Here is a 20,975-nt window from a genome sequence, read left to right as displayed (position 1 = left end):
CAAGGAAGTAGGGAAGGAGGCAGAAAGCTGATGATGGCAGATTGTTAAAATTCTTGGCAAGGCCAAGATAGAAAAACACACACAAGGTAAATTTAGAATCAAATAAGAGGCAACTAAGTTAGACCTTAAACAGTCTAGGGAATCAAAACCAATCCTGGAGGGTGGCAGAGTTCCAGTGAGAATGTGTGAGTGCGGGTCTCCGAGATGCGAGGGGCCACCAGGATGGTGATAACCGATGAACACAGATGAACACAGATGTTAAAACTCACATCGGAACGACCAGCCTTCCACACGAGCCGTAGGAAGCTGGAATTCACAAGACTAGTTTGAAATGCTACCTCCATCAGATTCTCACTGATCTAAGTGCACAAATGACATGATCCCACCTGACACCCTTGTTTACTGAAACCACTTCCAACCCTGGGGGATCAGGAACTGGGATAACCGGGAAGAAGGCAAAGGATGGATTCCCATCATCTTCCCCAAAGCCATCTGGGAGAACGGCGTCATCGCCGGCCTCCAGTGCCCCTAGGAGAAAGCGCTCGTGACACAGAGTTGTCCGTCCTTATATACGAGTTCAGGTCCAGCTGTCAAAGGCAAGATGGGGCTTCCCACAGGTGCCCTGTCCGTCCTTCCAACAGCCTGGTGTGCAGCTCTGTGCACAGTGGGTCTTCAACCTCAGATGAGAAGTCAATTAGGACAGACAGAGTTGTAAAGAGGCCACAGGAAAGGTTTCCTGGATTTCAAAGCAACTTTTTCAGCTTACAGTCATCAGATAAAACAAACAAAAAAAAAACCCCAAAATACAAAGGGTTTTTGAGTCCAAACTTTGTTAACTACTAAGCCTTGATTAAATTGAGCAGACCAAACATGATCTTTTAACACCGGACACACCAGGCCACAGGAATGGAAGAGAACGTGGACAGCACCAAATGACGGGATGAGAACGACCACCTGGCCCTGACCGTCCACAAGTGGAGCCCACTGCTGGACCTCCTGCCCGTCTGCCATCGCTGCTCAAGGACGAGGGGAGCCCCCACATCCTGTTATGCTTGCGACCCCGCTGGCCGGCCTTCCTTCCTCTTTGGTAGATTTCTGTGGCCCCAGTTTCCCTATTTTTATTCAGATTCCCAAAACCAGGACGTTAAAGAGTTTTTTGAGGCATCAACTGTGTTCTTTCTGTTCTAATGATGTTCAAACTTTTTCCTGTTGCTTTAACCCTTTAGAAAATAAAAAAGTACGATGAACCATACAGTACACTAGGGCTGAACTCTAGATCACGTAGCTTGGAAAAGAGTTAAATTTAGAGGTGCCTGGGTGGCTCAGTTGGTTGGGTGTCTGACTTTGGCTCAGGTCATGACCTTAAGGTTTGTGAGTTCGAGCCCCAGATCAGGCTCTGTGCTGACAGCTGGGAGCCTGGAGCCTGCTTCAGGTTCTGTGCCTTCCTCTCTCTCTGCCCCTCCCCAGCTCACGCTCTGTCTCTGTCTCAAAAATAAATAAGAAAAACATAAGGAAAAAAAAAAAAAAGAGTTAAATTTACTCTCAACAGATCCACGAGTTACCCAGGGAGCTCGCTTGCTGCGTCACTGCACAATTCCCGCCATCGCTGTCAGTCTGACGTCAGGCTGCAGACCGAGACGAGTTTTCTGGTAGAAAAGCTCCTGCCCCTATGGACCACACCAGTATCAGTTTATTTTTCGATAGAGCTTAGGTTTCGGGTGTACTTTCTCTTCACGTGTCTCCTCGGTTTCTCTTGCTCCAATTTTCTCTGATGCTCCAGGAAGTTTAGAATTATAATCTGTTGTGACGTAAGGTATTGTCCCTTCAAGCCCACGCTGGAACAGAAACAAACACAAGGAGGATGAGGGAAAGTCCCAAGTCCTGCCAGTCAGAGTTTGTAGTGTTTCTTTTCTTCCCCAGAAAATACTGTTGAAAGTGAGAGTCTGAGAAAGGCCCTCACACTCCTAAGGCCTCTGGTCCCCCTCCCCCTAGACAGCTCACTTGATGCAACTGGCCCAGTCACAAAGGTCACTGCCTTCTTTCTGTCCAATTCAACTCCACAAACACATTAACCGAGAGTAAGTGGGCGTGGGTGTGTTTCTCTCTCACACAAGTTAGGACAAGCAGCTAGGAGGGGTGGGACGTCCATGGCCTCCCCAGGCTGCCAGAAGGCCTTGCAGTCTGGCTTTCAGGCCACCACACAGATGTCCTTGGCCAACATGACCTTCCCATCAATGTGCCCAAAGACTGTCCTCAGGACGGGGTAACCCTGGAGAGATCACCTCTGCTCTCTTTTCCCACAAGCTACTCCTGGGATGATGGCTCTACCACTGGACCCCTGACCACAAATGGCGGCAATTCATGGTCTTGGACCTCTGAGGCCACCCTGACACTCTATCTGCCTCATCCAGCTTCTACAACCAAGTGTGAGTTTCCCACACAATAACGTGTTCCCATGACTCTCTTCGCCATGGACACGACCAGCGACTTTCAGGGCTGCCCCTGGGAGTGTGAGTGCTCACCTGGCTCTTGAAGACACACTGCGGAATGGAAATGGCTCCGACCAATAGGCAATTCACATTTCTTAGCTCTTCTGGGGGCACAGGAGTGAGGATGTGGTACAGCCGCTTCTCCATGTCGATCCCTCTACAAATTCCTTGAAGACACACAAAACACTAAGATATCCTTTCTGGAAAATATTAAATCTCCCTACCACTGAGAATCAAAGAATGGCTTTTAAAATAAGAATTTCAGGGGGGCCCGGGTGGCTCAATCGGTTGAGCATCTGACCTCAGGTCACGATCTCATGGTTCGTGGGTTCGAGCCCCGCGTCGGGCTCTGTGCTGACAGCTCAGAACCTGGATCTTGCTTCAGATTCTGTGTCTCCCTCTCTCTGCCCCTCCCCGGCTCGTGTTCTGTCTCTCCCTCAAAAATAAATAAACATTAAAAAAAATTTTTTTTAATAAAAAAAATAAAACTAATTTCCATTTCAACTGTGTTTTGCTTTGAAAATACAAAGTTCCAAGAGACGGGAGTATCTGACGACTCTTAGTCCCCTTCTCCTTGTTTAGCTGTGAGGAACCAAAGCGGTCCATATGCCAGAGTCCCGGACTGTCTTCAATAAGGCGCACACAGACCAGAGGGAGAAAAGCCACCATGAGGAACAGACAGACGACACAATCTTTCCCCATCACCAATTCCTCCTTCAGGGTCGGTACCAGGTGACACAGTTTCTGAGGAAACACTTCTGCGAAGTAGCAGTATATGAAGCAAAAATTTGTAATTATTTAAGGGTTTTGCTAATTTTGGGTTACTTAAGTCCAGCACCCTTCTAGAATCATACCCTGACATTTACTGACCTCAGTGAGCCAGGGGGACAATCACATGAGGTAGGCCTGGCGAAGGAGGAAGGGCCCCGAAGCAGTACGAGGCCAATGGTCCTGGGCCCATGTGATGGGGACCACCAGGGTGTGACATGATCATGTCTGTCCTCAGACCACCCGACCGTGAAGTCCGGCACGGAAACGGTGGCCCAGACTCTTGGCAGAGTAAGAAGAAATGAGACGGACGGAGGAATCTGACGTCCCTGGGAAACGAGCTACCAAAACCTGCTAGCGGGTTGAATGTGGTGAACAGAGGTGGACCCAGGACAGGTGGACCCAGGGCAGGGTGAATCTTCCAAGGATTCTTCACAGGCCTGGGAACAGGAGAGGATGCCGGGTGGGAGGGGTTCTGGGGAGAACATTAGGACCTCAGTCATGGACCTAGGACTCAGATGCCAGTGAGATACCCAAGTGAAGACACACACTGCTAACGTGGGCTTGGAACTCAGACACGCAGTCAGGCTACAGAGATCCAGTGAGATCAGCCTAAAGGTAGATCTAGGGTCCCAGCATGGGGACAGGTGGCCTAGGGAAAATGTGTCAAGTGAGAAGAAGGTCATGACCGGGCCCTCAAGAATCCTAGATGTAGAGCTGGCAGGAGAAGCAGAGAAAATGCTGCTTCCTTCCTGCCCACCAGCCCCCAGGCCCACTGTATAGAAGCCAGAGACACTCTCTGACCACTCCAGCTGGAGACTGATACAAGGTCAAGACCAGCCATCTACAGGTGGAGAAGGGGATCAATTTCAGTTGATATACAGACATGGTTTACTCTCACTCACCAAATCCCAAACAATCACAGATTGGAGTCTGGGCGAGCAGGATTGGTCCATTTGCGTACCCTCTAACATCATCTAGGATCTTGCAGAGACCAACCCAGCTGGCATTCACAGCATACAATATATGGGTAGGAGCGACGTCAGCATGAGTAATTCGGAGAGCAACTGCATTGAAAGGGACCTGGAAAATAAATGTGCATCTCCCTCAATTAGTTCAACTGGAAAGATTACTTTTAATTTTTAAAAGTTGACTAACCAGCTATCTAAAGTTACGTTGGCCAGAGCCACCCGGGTGGCTCAGTCGGTTGAGCATCTGACTTTGGCTCAGGTCATGATCTTGCGGTTCGTGAGTTCAAGTCTCACATCAGGCTCGCTGCTGTCAGCACAGAGCGCTTTGGATCCTCTGTCCGCCCTCTCTCTGTCTCTCCCTTCTCTTACTTTCTCAAAAATAAATATTAAGAAAGAAAGAAAGAAAGAAAGAAAGAAAGAAAGAAAGAAAGAAAGAAAGAAAGAAAGAAAGAAAGAAAGAAAAGAAAAGGAAAGGAAGAAGGAAGGAGGTAGGGAGAGAGATTAGTAAGTTAGTTATGTTGGCCAAAGTGCTTACCAAAAAGTATCTAAACAGAGTGGAAACACTAACAAACATTGGCTAAATATTTAACACAGAGAAATTCAAAAGAAGTTCTCTGCCAGCCAACACTTGCTAGACACCTAAACTGATGTCTAGAACTTTCTTGTCTGAACAGACACACAAGACTCAAGCAAGTCTCCAGATAACCTGAATGGGGTGAAGTCTAGGGGGATTCCAAGATGCAAATGCAAGCGGGGTGAGCCTCCCCTTCTGACCACTGTGAAGACTCACTGCTTCCACATGACCGTCTTGGGAGGTCTGGCCCAGCCTCCGTTTTACGCCTAAGATACCAAAACACGCAGCTCAAAAGTAGAAATGCAGAGCTGGGCTCCCCAGCGCCACCTCTGGGATGAGGCAGAACGTTCTTTTTTTTTTTTTTTTTAATGTTTATTCTTGAGAGAGAGCGAGCGAGCACAAGTGTGTGCAGGGGAGAGGCAGAGAGAGAGAGAGAGAATATCCCAAGCAGGCTCTGTACTGTCAGTGCAGAGCCTGATGAAGGGCTCGAACTCATGAACCTTGAGATCATGACCTGAGTCGAAATCAAGAGTCACTTAAATGACTGAGCCACCCAGGCACCCCCAGGAAGAACGTTCTTAACCAGCACGAAGCACAGTCATGCCCAACACAGGGCAGCAGCTAAGAGCGTGGACTCTCAAGCTAGAGCTTTCAACCTCCCATCTGTAAAGTGAGGCAGTTACAGAAGCCACAGAACAGGGCTGTTCTGGGGGTAAGAGGCCAGAAGAACACCCGGCTCACAGGAAGCCATACAAGTGTTGGCTAAGTAAACAAAGACAATTCCTCGTACAAGTTCAGGTTACCTGATAGGGTGTCAGACCATGTAAAGGATAAAGTGGTTTTGGCACCGGGGGCTGCAGCTGGCCGAGGTAACCCAGTACCGCCAGATCACGAAGAACTTTGTTATGCGACTCTCTGAAAAGTAAATCAGAACGAAGTAGAGATTTAACCTTACACATCCACCTCCCGTTCAGAAACACGGTACGCTGGTCATTACACAGATTATACACACACGAGCACACACTCCCACCTTGACATTGGCACACCCTGCCTTTCTGTAAACCCACTGGAAAAACATGATGCCTAAAGACGCGCCTTTAAATAAAGGCTCTTGGCAACCAGAGCTGGAGGCCGCTCCTGGCTATGGGTCTTCCTCAACCTATGATGTGGTTTCATCCTCATACACCCACCGGAAGCTGAAAATATGGAAGGATGAAAACGCCTTTAAGACACCTCGCACACTGGGGCGACTGAGGGGCTCAGTCAGTTGAGCATCTGACTTGGCTCAGGTCATGATCTCAGGATTCATGGGTCCAAGCTCCGCGTCGGGCTCTGTACTGACAGGTCAGACCCCAGAGCCTGCTTCGGATTCTGTGTCTCCCTACCTTTCTGCCCCTCCCCTGCTTGTACTGTCTCTCTCAAAAATAAATAAATAAACTTTAAAAAAAAGAAAAATTAAAAAAAGTTTTTTAAAATTTTTAAATGTTTATTTTTGAGAGAAGGAGAAACAGAGCACGAGTAGGGGAGGGGCAGAGAGAGAGGGAGACACAGAATCCGAAGCAGGCTCCAGGCTCTGAGCTGTCAGCCAAGAGCCCGACGCGGGGCTTGAACCCACGAACCATGAGATCATGACCTGAGCCGAAGTCGGACACTTAACCGGCTGAGCCGCCCAGGCACCCCTAAAATTTTTTTTTGGAAATCAAACCATCTTAAATCAGGGACTGTCTATATTTCCATTGGGAAAATAATGGCTCAGAAAACAGCCGATTCTCCTTCATAAACATGTAGCAGCGGCAGAGATTTGAACATTTGTAGAGAAATTCTTCCCTTTAAGGAAATGAGAGCAGAGAGGCTTATTACACTGAAGAGAACTCTATCCTCCATCCACGGTGGCTGACTCACCTATTTCTTGGCGTTTTTCTAAATGCAAAGTCTGACTGGACGCAAATCAGCTTATGTCCAGTGAACACAACGGGACTCTCCTTTTCTTCATCGGCAAATTCCAAACTCTCTGTAAACTCCGCCAGCTGGAAACCTCTGTTCCGGATTCTGGACTTGCTCTTTGTGTACAGGCCGTCCATGTCGTCTACATAGTCAGGAGTGAGGTTTGGCATGTACTTACTCCGCCCGGAACTGAACTGGACCACGTGGCTGGGAGACAGCAGCCGGATGAGATCGATGAGAAGCAGAAGCCCGTTATCTGTGAGGAAGGTGACACGAGCAGTTAGCACACTAAAATGCAAGGACACGTTTCTACGAGAAAACGGTACATCTGTCTGTGACACAGAAAGATCAGTAAGAACGATTTCCTAAGAACGGGGCTTCAGCGTTACGGCCAGAAGCCAAAAGCTTACTCGTACCGCCCACCCTTTGCTGCGAGATGCGCCTCCACAGGCTTACCTGACACCCAGCCCATCGTGTTGACGATGAGAGGGGCCTCTCTCTTGTAGGAGCTGAACACGTACTGTATTATCTCAATATAATTCTCATAGTTGTTTTTACAAGAAGGTTTCCCATAATATACCATTTTCTGCGGTGTCCTCTGGTGAGTAAAAGGTGGTCCTAGGAAGATAAAGGTGAGAGTTTGCAGGACTATTTAAAAAGAGGCGAGGGCTCCGTGTCGGCCATTGCCAGTGACAAAGATTCGCAAGAAGTCAAAGATTATCCTACCACTAGGAATAGCTGTATCTCGTTTTCAGAATTCTAAGCTTTCAGGGCGTCTGGGGGGCTCAGTCATTAAGGTCATGATCTCAGGGTTAGTGAGTTCAAGTCCTACATCAGGTGAACACGAGCCCCACTTCTCTTTCTCTCCCTCTCTGCCCCTCGCTCACTTGTGCCTTCTCTCTTAAAAAAAAAAAAAAACAAAAAACTTAGCTTTAAATTTAATACAAAGACATCTTCATGTTCTTTTAATGTTTATTTTTGAGAGAGACAGAGACAGAGTGGAAGTGGGGGAGGGGCAGAAAGAGAGGGAGACACAGAATCCAAAGCAGGCTCCAGGCTCCCAGCTGTCAGCACAGAGCCCGACAGGGGCTCGAACTCACGAACTGTGAGATCATGACCTGAGCTGAAGTTGGATATTTATCCAAAGGAGCCACCCAGGCACACCCCCTCATTGTCACATATAATTAATCCCAATTCTTATTATGTCCTAACATGGCCATTCGTTTACTGAGCACCGACAAGACACTGATGCTCAGTGAGCCAAGTCAGTATCTTTCTAGATACTCAGGATACACGTGTGAACAAAACCATGTCCCCATCCTCGGACAAGTAAGCAGCAATCACTCACTAGCATGCAGCACTTCCTATGCCCCATGTATTTCACAAGTAGTCTCTAATTTTCATAAAAATCCTATGACGTAGGTAGTATTACTACGCCCATTTTTATAGAGGAGGACACAGATTAATTGACCAAGGTCATACAGCTAGTAGATACCAACTGCGCTTGAACTCAGGTGATTCAGCTCCAGAGAAAACGTTCCTTTTTTCTTTTTTTTTTTAATGTTTATTTATTTATTTTTTGAGAAAGAGGGAGAGGGAGAGGAAGAGGGAGAACGTGAATGGGGGACGGGCAGAGATAGAGAGAAGACAGAGAAACCCAACAAGTCTCCGTGCTGTCAACACAGCCCCACACAGGGCTCGAACCTATGAACTGCGAGATCATGACCTGAGCTGAAATCAAGAGTTGGACGCTTGCTTAACCAACTGAGCCACCCAGGTGCCCCCAGAGCAAACATTCCTAACCGTAGCACCAGTCCGTCAAAACTGACCTACTTCCCTTATCTGGCTGGTGACCAGGACCACATGGCACCACGGTCAGCAGGGTGAGGGCCATGGTTAATGTGGTTGGTGCCAGGCCACCTGGGACAGGGCTGGCAAGGCTCCCCTCAAAGGTGGAGTAAGGGGACTTGGGGCAGCCCACAGCTGAGGAAGTGGCCTGCACAGCAGAGGGATTGAACAAATACAAAGAGACTGAGTAAATATGCAAATACACTGACAACAATCACAGCCAGAGTTGTTATCATCAGATATGGAACTTATAAATACGGGAGGAGGAAGGCTAACTAGAATAAACTCAGGGTGTCAGACCAGAATCAGAATGACTGCAGTAAACTTGTGGCTCTTGATAAATAGAAAATATGTACACAGAAGCATAAACATAGTGTATACGTATGTACGAATACGTATGCACATAATATACATGTATGGGTTTAAACGTGCATGTATTTCCTAGCTCTGTCCACCGAGGGGATCTACAAGCAGTGACACCCCAGAAGAAGTAACAAATAATACACCTAGTTACAGACAGAGTGGAAAACCCTGGCAAACACTTATCTTAACCAAATGATCAGAGGCAACCTCTCTGGTGACAGGGCCAACTGACAGCTTGCTGAAATGATGCACTGAGAACACAGCACCACATGTCAATCAAGCCATGAGGGGCACTCGACAGGTACTCTTCCAAATTGCCAAGGTCATGAACGATAAGGAAAGCTGGAGGAACTGCTCTAGACCGAGGACTAAAGATTTGCAAATATACGCTGGGCCGGGGCAGGCAGCTGGATGATGTACGAGGGACAGTATTCCACTAGTTCAGCTGCTTTGATTTGGTGGCTGCATTAGGATTATATAGCGGAGTGTCCTTGTTTGGGGAAACACCTACTGAAATATTAAGGGGTAAAAAAGAAAAGTAAATGCACTGGGGAAAACATAAAAGAAACAAAGGAACAATGAAACCAGCTAAAGAGCAAAGTCCAAACAATTAGTTTTGATAAAACTGTAAAAGCAACGTGAATGCTCTCCTTATTCTCATTGTCAAAAAGTCTGTTAAATCTAGAACATATCCAGCAACCTGATATATCATCTGCTTCTCTTAAAAGTCAACTAAACAGGGATGCCTGGCTGGCTCAGTCAATAGAGCGTGAAACTCTTGATCTCAGGGTTACCAGTTCAAACCCCACATGGGGTACAGAGATTACTTTAAAACTCAAGTCTTAAACCTGTTAAAAGTCAACTAAACAGGGGTGCCTGGGTGTCTCAGTCAGTTAAGCGTCTGACTTTTGATTTCAGCTCAGGTCATGATCTCAAAGTTCATGGGATCAAGCTCCATGCTGGGCTCCATGCTTGGAGACTGCTTGGGATTCTCTCTCTCTCTCTGCCTCCTCCCCTGCTCATGTGCATGCTCTCTCTCTCTCTCAAAATAAATAAACTTAAAAAATTTTTTTAAATAAATAAATAAAATTTAAAAGTCAACCAAACAAAAATCACACAACTATCTTGACAGACACAGAAAAAGCACTTGACAAAAACCTAACGCCCTTTCATGACAACAAACATTCCACACGCTAGAAAAAGAAGGCAGCTTCTTCACCCTGGAGAAGGAACGCAACTGACAATGAAAACCCACAGCTGACAGCATGGACAGCATGGTGAAGCGCATTCCCTCTAAGATGAGGAATAAGAAATGTTTCCTCCTATTCAACACTGTACTGGAGGTCCTAGCCTTTTCTTAGACAGGAAAAAGGAATTGAAGGCATCCAAACTGGAAGGAAGACGTAAAACTATTTCTATCCACAGATGACGATCTTCTATCTAGAAAATCCAGGGGCGCCTGGGTGGCTTGGTCGGTTAAGCGTCCCGACTCCGGCTCAGGTCATGGTCTCACGGTCTGTGAGTTCGAGCCCCACGTCGGGCTCTGTGCTGACAGCTCAGAGCCTGGAGCCTGTTTCGGATTCTGTGTCTCCCTCTCTCTCTGCCCCTCCCCTGTTCATGCTCTGTCTCTCTCTGTCTCAAAAATAAATAAACGTTAAAAAAAAAAAAATTAAAAAAAAAAAAGAAAATCCAAAGAAATCCGTAGGAAACCTACTGGAGGTAATACGGGAATTCAGCAAAGTTGCAGGGTACGTGGTCAACACACAAAAATCACATGTGTTTCAATATACCAGTAGTGAAGAATCTGGAAAGGAAATTAGGAGAGCAATTCCACTTACAGTATTAGCTAGAAGAATCCAATCCTTAGGAACAAATCTAACCAAGGAAGTGAAAGACTTCCACACTGAAAATCACAAAATTTTGCTGAAAGAAATTAAAGAGCTAAAAAACTGGAAAGGCACCCTGTGTTCGTAAGAAGACTGATCATTGGGGCCTCTGGGTGGCTCAGTCGGTTAAGTGTCTGACTTTGGCTCAGGTCATAATCTCACAGTTGGTAGGTCTGAGCCCCGTGTTGGGCTTTGCACCGACAGCTCAGAGCCTGGAGCCTGCTTCGGATTCTGTGTCTCCCTTCCTCTCTGCCCCTTCCCCACTTATATTCTCTCCACCCCGCCCCAAATAAATGAATAAATCTTTTAAAATCAGCAAAAAGAAAAAAAAAATTATGCTTAGTGAAAAAAACAGTCACCCAAGGACAGATATTGTTAAGGTCTCGCCTACAGGAGGGGCTTGGAGCAGGTGAACTCACAGGGACAGAAAGCAAAATAGAGGTCACCAGGAGCAGGAAGGAGGACAGGTGCTATTTAACAGGGACAGCATCTCAGTTTGGGATGACGAAAAAATTTTGGATGTAGGTGGTGATGGCTACGTAACACTGTGAACGTACTTAATGTCACTGAACTGTACACTTATCAGTGGTTAAAACAGTAAATAGTATCACATTTTGTATATTTTACCATTAAAAAAAAGCAACATGGGATTCTGGGTTGGATTCTGGACCATAAAAAGGATGTTAGTAGGATAACTGATGGATTTTGATTAAAATCTGTAGTTAACAGTACTGTGTCAATGTAATTTCTAGGTTTAAATCATTATATATGGTTACATAAAATGTAAATACTATAGGAAGGTATGTTTCTGATTTACACACAACAAAGTGGGTATTGGTTCCATTTACCAAAATGGAACCCTAGAAAATTACCATAGTTTTGTTTTTTGGAAGCTAGGAGAACCGTTATAAGAAGACCGGGGGACGGGGCGCCTGGGTGGCGCAGTCGGTTAAGCGTCCGACTTCAGCCAGGTCACGATCTCACGGTCCGTGAGTTCGAGCCCCGCGTCAGGCTCTGGGCTGATGGCTCGGAGCCTGGAGCCTGTTTCCGATTCTGTGTCTCCCTCTCTCTCTGCCCCTCCCCCGTTCATGCTCTGTCTCTCTCTGTCCCAAAAATAAATAAAAAACGTTGAAAAAAAAAAAAAATTTAAAAAAAAAAAAGAAGACCGGGAGTTTGGGTGGAAGGGGGAATATTCACTTTTACACTTTCTTTTTTTCATATTTATACTTTTCATTTTTTTAGTTTTTTCTATCATTATGTTTGAGTTTTATAAAACCAAGACATTTAAGAAATATACAACACACTTTCTCGCTAATATAAACAAACATTAAAAAAAGGTGGCGGGGGGGGGGAGGCTGGGTGGCTCAGTCGGTGAAGCATCCTACATTAGCTCAGGTCATTATCTCATAGCTCGTGAGTTCAAGCCCTTTGTTGGGTTCGTGCCGACAGCTCAAAGCCTGGAGCCTGCTTCAGATTCTGTGTCTCCCTCTCTCTCTGCCCCTCCCCTGTTTGTGTTCAGTCTCTCTCTCAAATATAAATAAACATTAAAAAAAAAAAAAAAAGAAACGTGTAATACATACCTAGAATTGGTTCTGTAATATTAAGTAAGGAAATGCAACCTGGAGGCGTAAATTCTGTCTGTCCCAGATCACATTCCAAATAGTCAACACAGGAAATACTGAAAATTTGAAAGGAAGAAAGAAAACCTTAGCTAGCTTTACTATGTCAAATGAATACATAAGATCTCACAGATTTTATGCAACACACAGGCATAATCCACCCTTTTATAGTCTTTTAGGTTGGATGCTCCAAACATGACAATCAACGAAAAGAAAATGTGCAGGCACGGTCATAGTGTCCACTCACAATATGGATACAACTTGGTACTACCTAAAATTTTACTTTCGAAATACAACGGAATTTCCCCTACTCTGAACCTCTGGGTATGGACAAATACAGAATCTAAGACAGGTGGCCCCTCTTGCCCCCTCGCTGATAAGCGAGGTCAGTCACTGTCTCGCTCCCAAACACAGCAGAACAGAGACGGTCATTGCTCAGCTGAGCGGCTTTGCACAGACTTATAGACAATCTCTACTTAGATGTCAAGATGTATTCCTGTCTAGTTTCTTAAGTCAAAAATCCTATTTCATGCCCCAAATCTAATAACGTGTCTAAACAAAAAAAAATTAAGAAACAAAAAATAAAAACAAAAAAAAACCCCCACTCTTACCTATTTAGCAACTGGTTAATCAGGTATCTATTAAACGTTGACTTTCCAACGTCCTGAGAGCCACAAACCAGAATGACAGGGCAGCCGTCTACTTCTTCTGGAGGCAAAAGAAACATTGACGCCTAGGATTAGCCACCTTCTTTAGGGCTCTAATCGCAAATCATAACCCTCTGAGGCTCTGGTGGACGAACACTCCGTTTATCACTACGCGCCACTCACCACAGGACACAGTGACCAGCTCTTCCATGGCAGACAGGGCACTCTCAGTTAAACGAAGGCCGTTCTTCTTCTTCTCTCTTTTGATGCCAACAGACCTCAGGGCTAAATGTTCAGAGTTAATCTGGAAGGTTGGGCTCTGAAATTAACAATGTAAGCTTTAAGAAAAGATGAACACAGTGCATGTTTCGTCGTCTAGGTCTAGGCTAGTAAACCTCAAACAGTTGTGAGCTACAAAAGACAAACCTGGTCCCTCCTTTCTCTCACGCCCAAAGCCAACTCTTCCGTAATGCTCGTCAGCTGTCCCTGCAGTCACCCCTACCTGTCCTCCTAGCTCACACGTACTTCCAGGCTGCCGTCACCTCTGCAGGAGGCCCCCCCAGGAAAGGAAAACCTGTGCAAATATAAAAGTGATTGCCCCAAGAACAATTCAACAGAAGACCACAGCTGTCCAACAGGTTGGTGATTTAGAGTAACATCAAGGCAGTCTCCAAAAACATAAAGTAAAAAGACAAAGAACATGCACAGAGCTGAGAGCACGCGGAAGACAGGCCCGCTAACCCACTGGCGCTCCAGCGGAAGTAACAGGAAACCACGGAAGCAACCCACAGCATCAAGAGCAGACCCTCGCGGACGCAGGTGGGGTTCGGAGGGAATAAGGCCTCTGGGGTGAAGGTGAAGAAGATCAAGGAAGAGCCCCCCATGCACGATCATATCCTCATGCAATTCATCACCCCCAAGATAAAGACATCGTAGAAGGCACGAGAATCGGTCTGGTGTGTGACTTCCTATCAGCAACTCTGAATTCTAGAGAACAATGGAGCAAGGCCTTCAAGGTTTTGAGGAAAAGACTCTACACTCTGCTCAACTATCAGTCACGGAGAGTAAAATAAGAATAACTCCTGGGGAGAAAAAAAAAAAGAACATCTTATGAGATCATATAAAGTTCACCATCTGCCGGATATGAAGAAATAAGGCTAGAATGTAGTAACACACATTGGGGGAGGAAAGTTACCCAAGAAAGAGCATAAGGAATATAAACGGTGGTGGTGAAGTCCCAGAAAAAAATAAATAAATAAAGTTAAAAATAAATGGAAAAAAAAAAAAACAAGGCGTTTAGAATCTTCGCTTACAAGAAGCAAATCTCAGTAACACGGGGCCTCCACCTCCTCCTCCACGGTCCTCAACAAGCTACTGGCTTCTGCGCTAGATTAAACTGATGCAACCACAACAGTGCATTCACTGTCCTGACCCCATTTCATACCTTCTGTCACTCAAACCTCCAACACCTACTTACTAGCTCTGCTCCCACTCAGTGATGATGATCCTGATCTGCTTCCTGGAGCAAAACGAACCACTCAGAAGAGAACTTCTACTTGGCGGCCCCCCCCACCCGCACACCCCCGCAGCCCATCCCGCCATTTCCTCCGGCTACTCCTACTCTAGGTCAGCTGCCTGTGCTCCCAAGGCCACTGCCCCAGGCCTGCAGACACCAGAACCAGAAGCCTTCCTTCGGGACGCCTCACTTTGAGTGTCCTCACCTCTCTGCCGCATCCTCGGCACCCTCCCCGCTCTAGATCATTCGCACCTGCTGTGTCCAAACCTGTTGGGGTTTTTTCATCCATCTGAACAAAAAACAAAACTCTGACCACACTCCTCCAAATACTGTGTCATTTCTCTCCTTCCCCGTACCGCTTAACTCTACAAAGGCAAAATCTCTTACTATTAAACCTGAGAGTTGCTCTCTGCCCAGGCTCCCGACCTTATTCCAATCAGTCTGCCCCACCCGCCCCAGCGGTCTACTGCGGACACGCTAGTCCAGACCACACGCCTACACGCAAGCTCCCTTCTCAGGCCTCACCTACCATCAGCATCTGCCACAACTGCCCACGTCCAGCTCCTCTGAACACCTCTTGACCACACCCTGGTTTTTCTCTACCATCAGTGACCACTCTGTCTCAGCCTCTGCTGTTCCCTCATCCACACCTCTTCTGGTCTCAGCGCCTAAGGGCTCAGACTTTGAACCTCTCTACCTCTCTGTATCCACTCCCTTGGTGTTATTATCCCATCTCACGGCCCAGAGACCATTCTGCTGAAAGCTCCCAACTCCAGAATCACGCATGCAACTGGCCACTTGACATCTCCAATGGTCTAACAGGCACCTCAAAGCCAACATCTCAATCTGCAACTCCTACACCACCCCCACGTCAGTAACTCCACGCACCCGGGCGGGTAGGCTAACTAGCTTGAGCTTGATGTCATCCCTGATTCTTCCCCATGCCTCACATCCAGTCAGCCTGATAAAAATCCTGCAGGTTAGGCTCAATTTATGGCTCATGGGAAACAATTACAGAAACAGAGCCTGACTGTTAAGAAATTAAGAACGTGACCAGCAAAACTTCGGAGACGACAGAGACATGACAGAAAGTATAGTGCACCAATGTACATTCACAGAGAAAAATTTATTTACTGTCTCAAGCGAATGAATTCAGATAAAAAGATAACCATCCGGAGGTGCCTGGGTGGCTCAGTCGGTTAAGCTTCCAACTTCAGCTCAGGTCACGATCTCACGGTTCGTGAGTCTGAGCCCTACGTCGGGCTCTGTGCTGACAGCTCGGAGCCTGGACCCTGCTTCGGAGTCTGTCTCTCTCTCTGTCTCTGCCACCCCTCCCCGCATGTGCTCTGTCTCCCTCTCTTTCTCTCTCTCTCCACCCCCTCAAAAATAATCATTTAAAAAGAAAAAAAAAAAAAAAAAAGAAAACCATTTGAAAAATTCCAAAAGTCGGGGCACCTGGCTGGCTCAGTCGGTAAAGCATGCAACTCCTGACCCTCAGGTTCTGTGTTTGAGCCCCACGTTGAGAGGGAGGTTAAAACAAAACTTCGAAAAAATAAATAACAACTCCAAAAGGCATTTAACCACTTACAATATGAAAGAACGGCTTTCGCTAGGGAACAACACGGGGAAGGGGAGACATTTCTCATGACAGACCGTTCTACACACACCTTTTCACCATATACACGTATGACATTTTGTACAACCCGCAGCACAGCACAACAGCCACGCTGCTCTCTAATCGCGCATCCTACAGTCATCTGATAGGACTGCTCTGGTGAAACTAACGAGCACAACTCTGAATGAAAACTGGTCGCACCTCTTGTACAAAGACGTAAGATAAACCCGGGTGGCTGACTAAGAAGTTTACGGTGGAGGTTCTCAGCTGTTCCAACATCACAATGGAACACAGAGGAGAAAAATTCTTCATCAACCAGCATCTGTCATCTGCAAAAAGAAAAATTAAGTACCTTAGAAATAGTAACTCCAGGGGTGCCTGGGGGGCTCAGCGGGTTAAGCGACTGGCTCTCGATTTCAGCTCAGGTCACGATCTCATGGTTCAGTTCATGGGATCGAGCCCTGAGTTGCACTCTGCGCTAACAGCACAGACCCTGCTTGGGATTCTGGCTCCTTCTCTCTGTGCCTTTCCTCTGTGCATGCAGGCATGCGCTCTCTCTCTCTCCCAAAAATAAACAAACATTAGGAAAAAAAAAAAAAAAAAAAGATGGGAATGCAAACTGGTGTAACCACTCTGGAAAACAATATGGAGGTTCCTCAAAAAATTAAAAACAGAACGACTCAAGGGCCCAGCAACCGCACTACTAGGTATCTATCCAAGGGATACAGGTATGCTGTTTCGAAGGGGCACGTGCACCCCAATGTTTATAGCAGCACTATCAACAATAGCCAAAGTATGGAAAGAACCCAAATGTCCATCGATGGATGAATGGATAAAGAAGACGTGGTATATTGGGGTGCCTGGTGGCTTTGTGGGTTAAGCGTTCGACTTTGACTCAGGTCATGGTCTCGCGGTTGGTGAGTTCAAACCCCGTATCATCAGGCTTTGTGCTGACAGCTCAGAGCCTGGAGCATGCTTCAGATTCTGTGTCTCCTCTCTCTGCCCCTCTACCACTCATGCTTGCACGTGCTCTCTCTCTCTCTCTCAAAAATAAATTTTAAAAAATTAAAAAAAAAAAAAGGAAGATGTGGTATATATATATATACAATGGGATATTACTCGGCAGTCAAAAAGAATGAAATCTTGTCATTTGCAACTACGTGGATGGAACTGGAGGGTATTATGCTAAGCGAAATTAGTCGGTCAGAGAAAGACAAACATCATATGACTTTACTCATATGAAGGCTTTAAAATACAAAACAGATGAACGTAAGGGAAGGGAAGCAAAAAGAATATAAAAACAGGAAGGGATCAAAACATAAGAGACTCTTAAATATGGAGAACAAACAGAGGGTTACTGGAGGGGTTGTGGGAGGGGGGATGGGCTAAATGGGTAAGGGGCACTAAGGAATCTACTCCTGAAATCACTGTTGCACTATATGCTAACTAACTTGGATGAAAATTTTAAAAATAAATTAAAATAAATAAAAATAATAAAATGAAAAGAAAAGAAAAGAAAAGAAAGAGAGAAAGAAAGAAAAAGAAAAAAAATAGTAACTTCGTTAAATTCTACACTGTTTAGGACCACCCTCTCCTCAGCTGAATTGTCAACTTTTTGAGAGCAGTAATTATGTTAAGGGCCTTCTTCAAGAAACCATACTGCATAATAAGAACACACCTGGATGGAGAGAGAAGTCAATCCAGGATTGCTTTGGCCACACTCTAGCTGTGTGGCCTTGGGTAACTTTTCTCATCTGAAAAATGGTGAAAATAAGTTTCACTCACAGGACCCATGTAAAGGTTTAAATAGACACAGAAAAGTGTACAATATCTAGGCAATAGGAAGCATCTAAAAATATTAGCCTTGGGGACACCTGGGTGTCGCAGTTGGTTAAGCGTTTAGGTCCAGGTCATGATCTCACAGTTTTGTGGGTTTGAGCCCCGTGCTGGGCTCTGGGCCAGCAATGTGGAGCCTGCTTGGGATTCTCTCTCTTTCCCTCTCTCTCTGCCCCTCCCCCACTTGTGCTGTCTCTCAAAATAAACAAAAGTAAAAACAAAAATACAAATATTACTGGGGGCGCATGGATGGCTCAGTTGGTTGGGAGTCTGACTTCAGCTCAGGTCATGATCTCATGCTTCATGGGTTTGAGCCCCGCGTCGGGCTCTGTGCTGATGACTCAGAGCCTGGAGCCTGCTTCCGATTCTGTGTCTCCCTCTCTTTCTGCCCCTCCCCGCCTGCGCTCTGTCTCTCTCTCAAAAATAAACATTACAAAAAGATAAAAATAATAACACTAGCCTTATTATAGTATACCCTCAGTAAATTATCCATTTATTTTCCTTACCCCGGTTAAGATGAGATCTGAGCAAAGCTCGGGCTTCCCTTTTCACCTCCTTCTTGCTTTTCTCAGGCACAGAATAATGAACTGCGTTGATAGTAAGGCGAGAATGAGTGTAGGTAGAGAAGACATCTTGGGCAGGGTGGCCTTGGCTGATGGTATAACCTAACACCTGCACCTGGCCATAGAGGCACGTCACACGACAGATCCCGCTAAAAGTAAAACCCTACAAGGAAAGGGGGGTGGGCAAAAAAGAAATAACATGACAAATCCTGTTACTAATGACTGAAAAAAAATTTTTTAATTAATTAATTTTGAAAGCATACTCATAAGAGCATGAGCAGGGGAAGAGTACAGAGAGAGGGAGAGAGAATCCCAAGCAGGCTCTACCCTGTCAGTGCTGAGCCCCACGCAGGGCTTGATCCCATTAACCGTGAGGTTATGACCTGAGCCTAAATCAAGAGTTGGACGCTGAACCGACTGAGCCATCCAGGTGTCCCCATGACTGAAATTTTCAAAACTTTTTTTTTTTAACTAAACTCTATGCTGAACATGGGCCTCAAACTGATGACCCTGAGACCAAGAGTAGCATGCACCACCCACTGAGGAAGGCATCCCCTTCCTCTTAAAAAAAAAAAAAAAAAAAAAATGTGTTGGGGCACCTGGGTGGCTCAGTTGGTTTAGCATCAGACTTCAGCTCAGGTCATGATCTCACGGTTTGTAAATGCAAGCCCCGCGTCGGGCTCTGTGCTGACAGCTCAGAGCCTGGAGCCTGTTTCGGATTTTGGGTCTCCCTCTCTCTGCCCCTTCCCTGCGCACGGGCTCTCTCTCTCAAAAATAAACATTAAAAAAATTTTTGAAAAACATAAAAAATAAAAAATATGTCTAGAGGTGCTGGGTGTCTCAGTTGGTTTCAGCCTCTGACTCTTGATTTTGGGTCAGGTCATGATCTCACAATTCGGGAGCTCGAGCCCGGCATCAGGCTCTGTACTTCGTGTAGAGCCTGCTTGGGTTGGGATTCTCTCTCTTTCTACCTCTGCCCCTCTCCCCTGCTCCTGCTCACTCACTCTCTCCAAAATAAAATAAAATTCTAAACTCTTAGTTGCTATTCATATAACAAGTAACTTCTAAGTAACAACACGTTGTACTAGGTGACCATCGGGTACTGATTATCCTTAACCTAATTTCATATCCCACCACAGCTACAGAGATGGCTGGTGTATACAGACACATGAAAAACAAGCGGGTCCCATGAACTGGGCTCTGCCGCTGTCACAGACCTATCTCTACCAAGGCCCACTGCCTGCCAAGTTTCTCCCGTTCCTGGGCTTTCACATCCCCCCGACACTGCAGGAAGACCTCCCACACCAGCATCCAAGTGAAGAGCCCAGGTCCTGAAATTAAGCTGCCTGGGTTTGAGTCTTAGCTCTGCCCCTACTCTACGCCTTTCAGCAAGTTACCCAAACTATACCTCAGTTTCTTCGTCCGTAAACATTTACGGAAATGAAGGTAATGACTCCATAGAGCTGAGAGTATTAAAAGGGTTCACAAACCTAAAACACTTAGAACGTAGAGCCCGGCATCTCTAAGCACCCCGTAAACGTGAGCTGGTCCTATTTCCTGCTATTAAATTCCCTTCGGCTCTCAAAGCCTAGAGCTCCACAACAGGTTCCTAGTCACCCCCTGCTCAGCACCGCCGCCAGGAGGAACGCTCTCGACCCGGGGCCGCAGAGCCCGCACGGTCTTCTCCCAGCCCGCGAGTCCCGGAGCTGCTCCCCATTCCCCCCCCCTCCCCGATCGCGGCCGGCCAGCCTCCCCCCACCGGCGCGACCCACCTGGTCCCGCGGCAGCAGCAGCAAGGCGCGGCCCGGGCCGGCCGGCCGCACCGGCGGGATGGGGAGGGTCGTGGGGCAACTCGGGGCGGGGGCCGCGGCCGGGGCCGGGCTGGGGGCCGCGGTCTTGGGCCTCCGGGCGGCCGAGCGCGACACCAGGCAGCCGCTCTCCCGCCAGTCCGCACCGGCCGCCTGGGCTTGTAGCAGCCGCCGCCGCAGGCGCCTCCGGCCGCACCAGCGCAGGGTCCCGAGCCGGCGGCGGGGCCGGCGGCTGAGGACGAGCTGGGGCCGAGCCTTGCGGGCCCGCAGCCACGTGGAGCGGGAAGGACCCCGCTTGAGAAGCAACTGGGCGTCCGCCATGTTGGCCACGGGCGCCTGCCGCGCGAGAATCTCCCGAGATCCGGTCGCTCCGCCCCTCGGCCCGTCGTGCGGCGGAAAGTAGAGGCCGGGGGTGGGGGGCGCCCTCTGCCGGCCGCCCGCGGCAGCGCACGTGGGCTCCCGCAGGCCCCCCGGAGGCTCCTGCCGGCCTGGAGCGGCAGGGGCGGCAGCCTAGGTCACACCCCGTGG

The 20,975-nt window shown here is 47.2% G+C and overlaps 1 protein-coding gene across 2 annotated transcripts; it reads right to left on the bottom strand.

Annotated features, from left to right (window-relative positions):
• Nucleotides 1–307: 307 nt before the first annotated feature.
• On the bottom strand, nt 308–20,802 carry NOL9 (nucleolar protein 9). Of its 2 annotated transcripts, none has more exons than XM_019461245.2 (12): nt 20,412–20,802; nt 18,583–18,802; nt 16,442–16,569; nt 13,293–13,428; nt 13,074–13,170; nt 12,424–12,521; nt 7,203–7,364; nt 6,705–7,002; nt 5,606–5,717; nt 4,163–4,340; nt 2,523–2,656; nt 308–1,835 (listed from the first exon to the last, which is right to left on the bottom strand). In XM_019461245.2, exons 1-12 carry the CDS (start codon nt 20,766–20,768, stop codon nt 1,686–1,688), a joined length of 2,070 nt encoding a protein of 689 aa, XP_019316790.1. In that variant the 5' UTR covers nt 20,769–20,802; the 3' UTR covers nt 308–1,685. The 2 variants fall into 2 exon arrangements, with proteins under 2 accessions (XP_019316790.1, XP_019316792.1); XM_019461247.2 differs by having other exon boundaries at nt 13,074–13,167.
• Between the last annotated feature and the right edge of the window lie 173 nt (nt 20,803–20,975).

The sequence above is a fragment of the Panthera pardus genome, unplaced genomic scaffold, assembly GCF_024362965.1.
Source record: "Panthera pardus isolate Hobbes unplaced genomic scaffold, ASM2436296v1 HiC_scaffold_11, whole genome shotgun sequence".
NCBI lineage: Eukaryota > Metazoa > Chordata > Mammalia > Carnivora > Felidae > Panthera > Panthera pardus.
This window is presented reverse-complemented; position numbering and strand designations above follow the sequence as displayed.

What these genes read in the sequence shown, in the direction of transcription:
- NOL9 (XM_019461245.2), bottom strand. Translation starts at nt 20,768, where the DNA reads ATGGCGGACGCCCAGTTGCTTCTCAAGCGGGGTCCTTCCCGCTCCACG. An exon ending in TGCTGCTGCCGCGGGACCAG is followed by an intron (nt 18,803 to 20,411) that starts GTGGGTCGCGCC and finishes CTTTCCTTGTAG; the next exon opens with GGTTTTACTTTTAGCGGGAT. An exon ending in ATTAACCAGTTGCTAAATAG is followed by an intron (nt 12,522 to 13,073) that starts GTAAGAGTGGGG and finishes TCAAATTTTCAG; the next exon opens with TATTTCCTGTGTTGACTATT.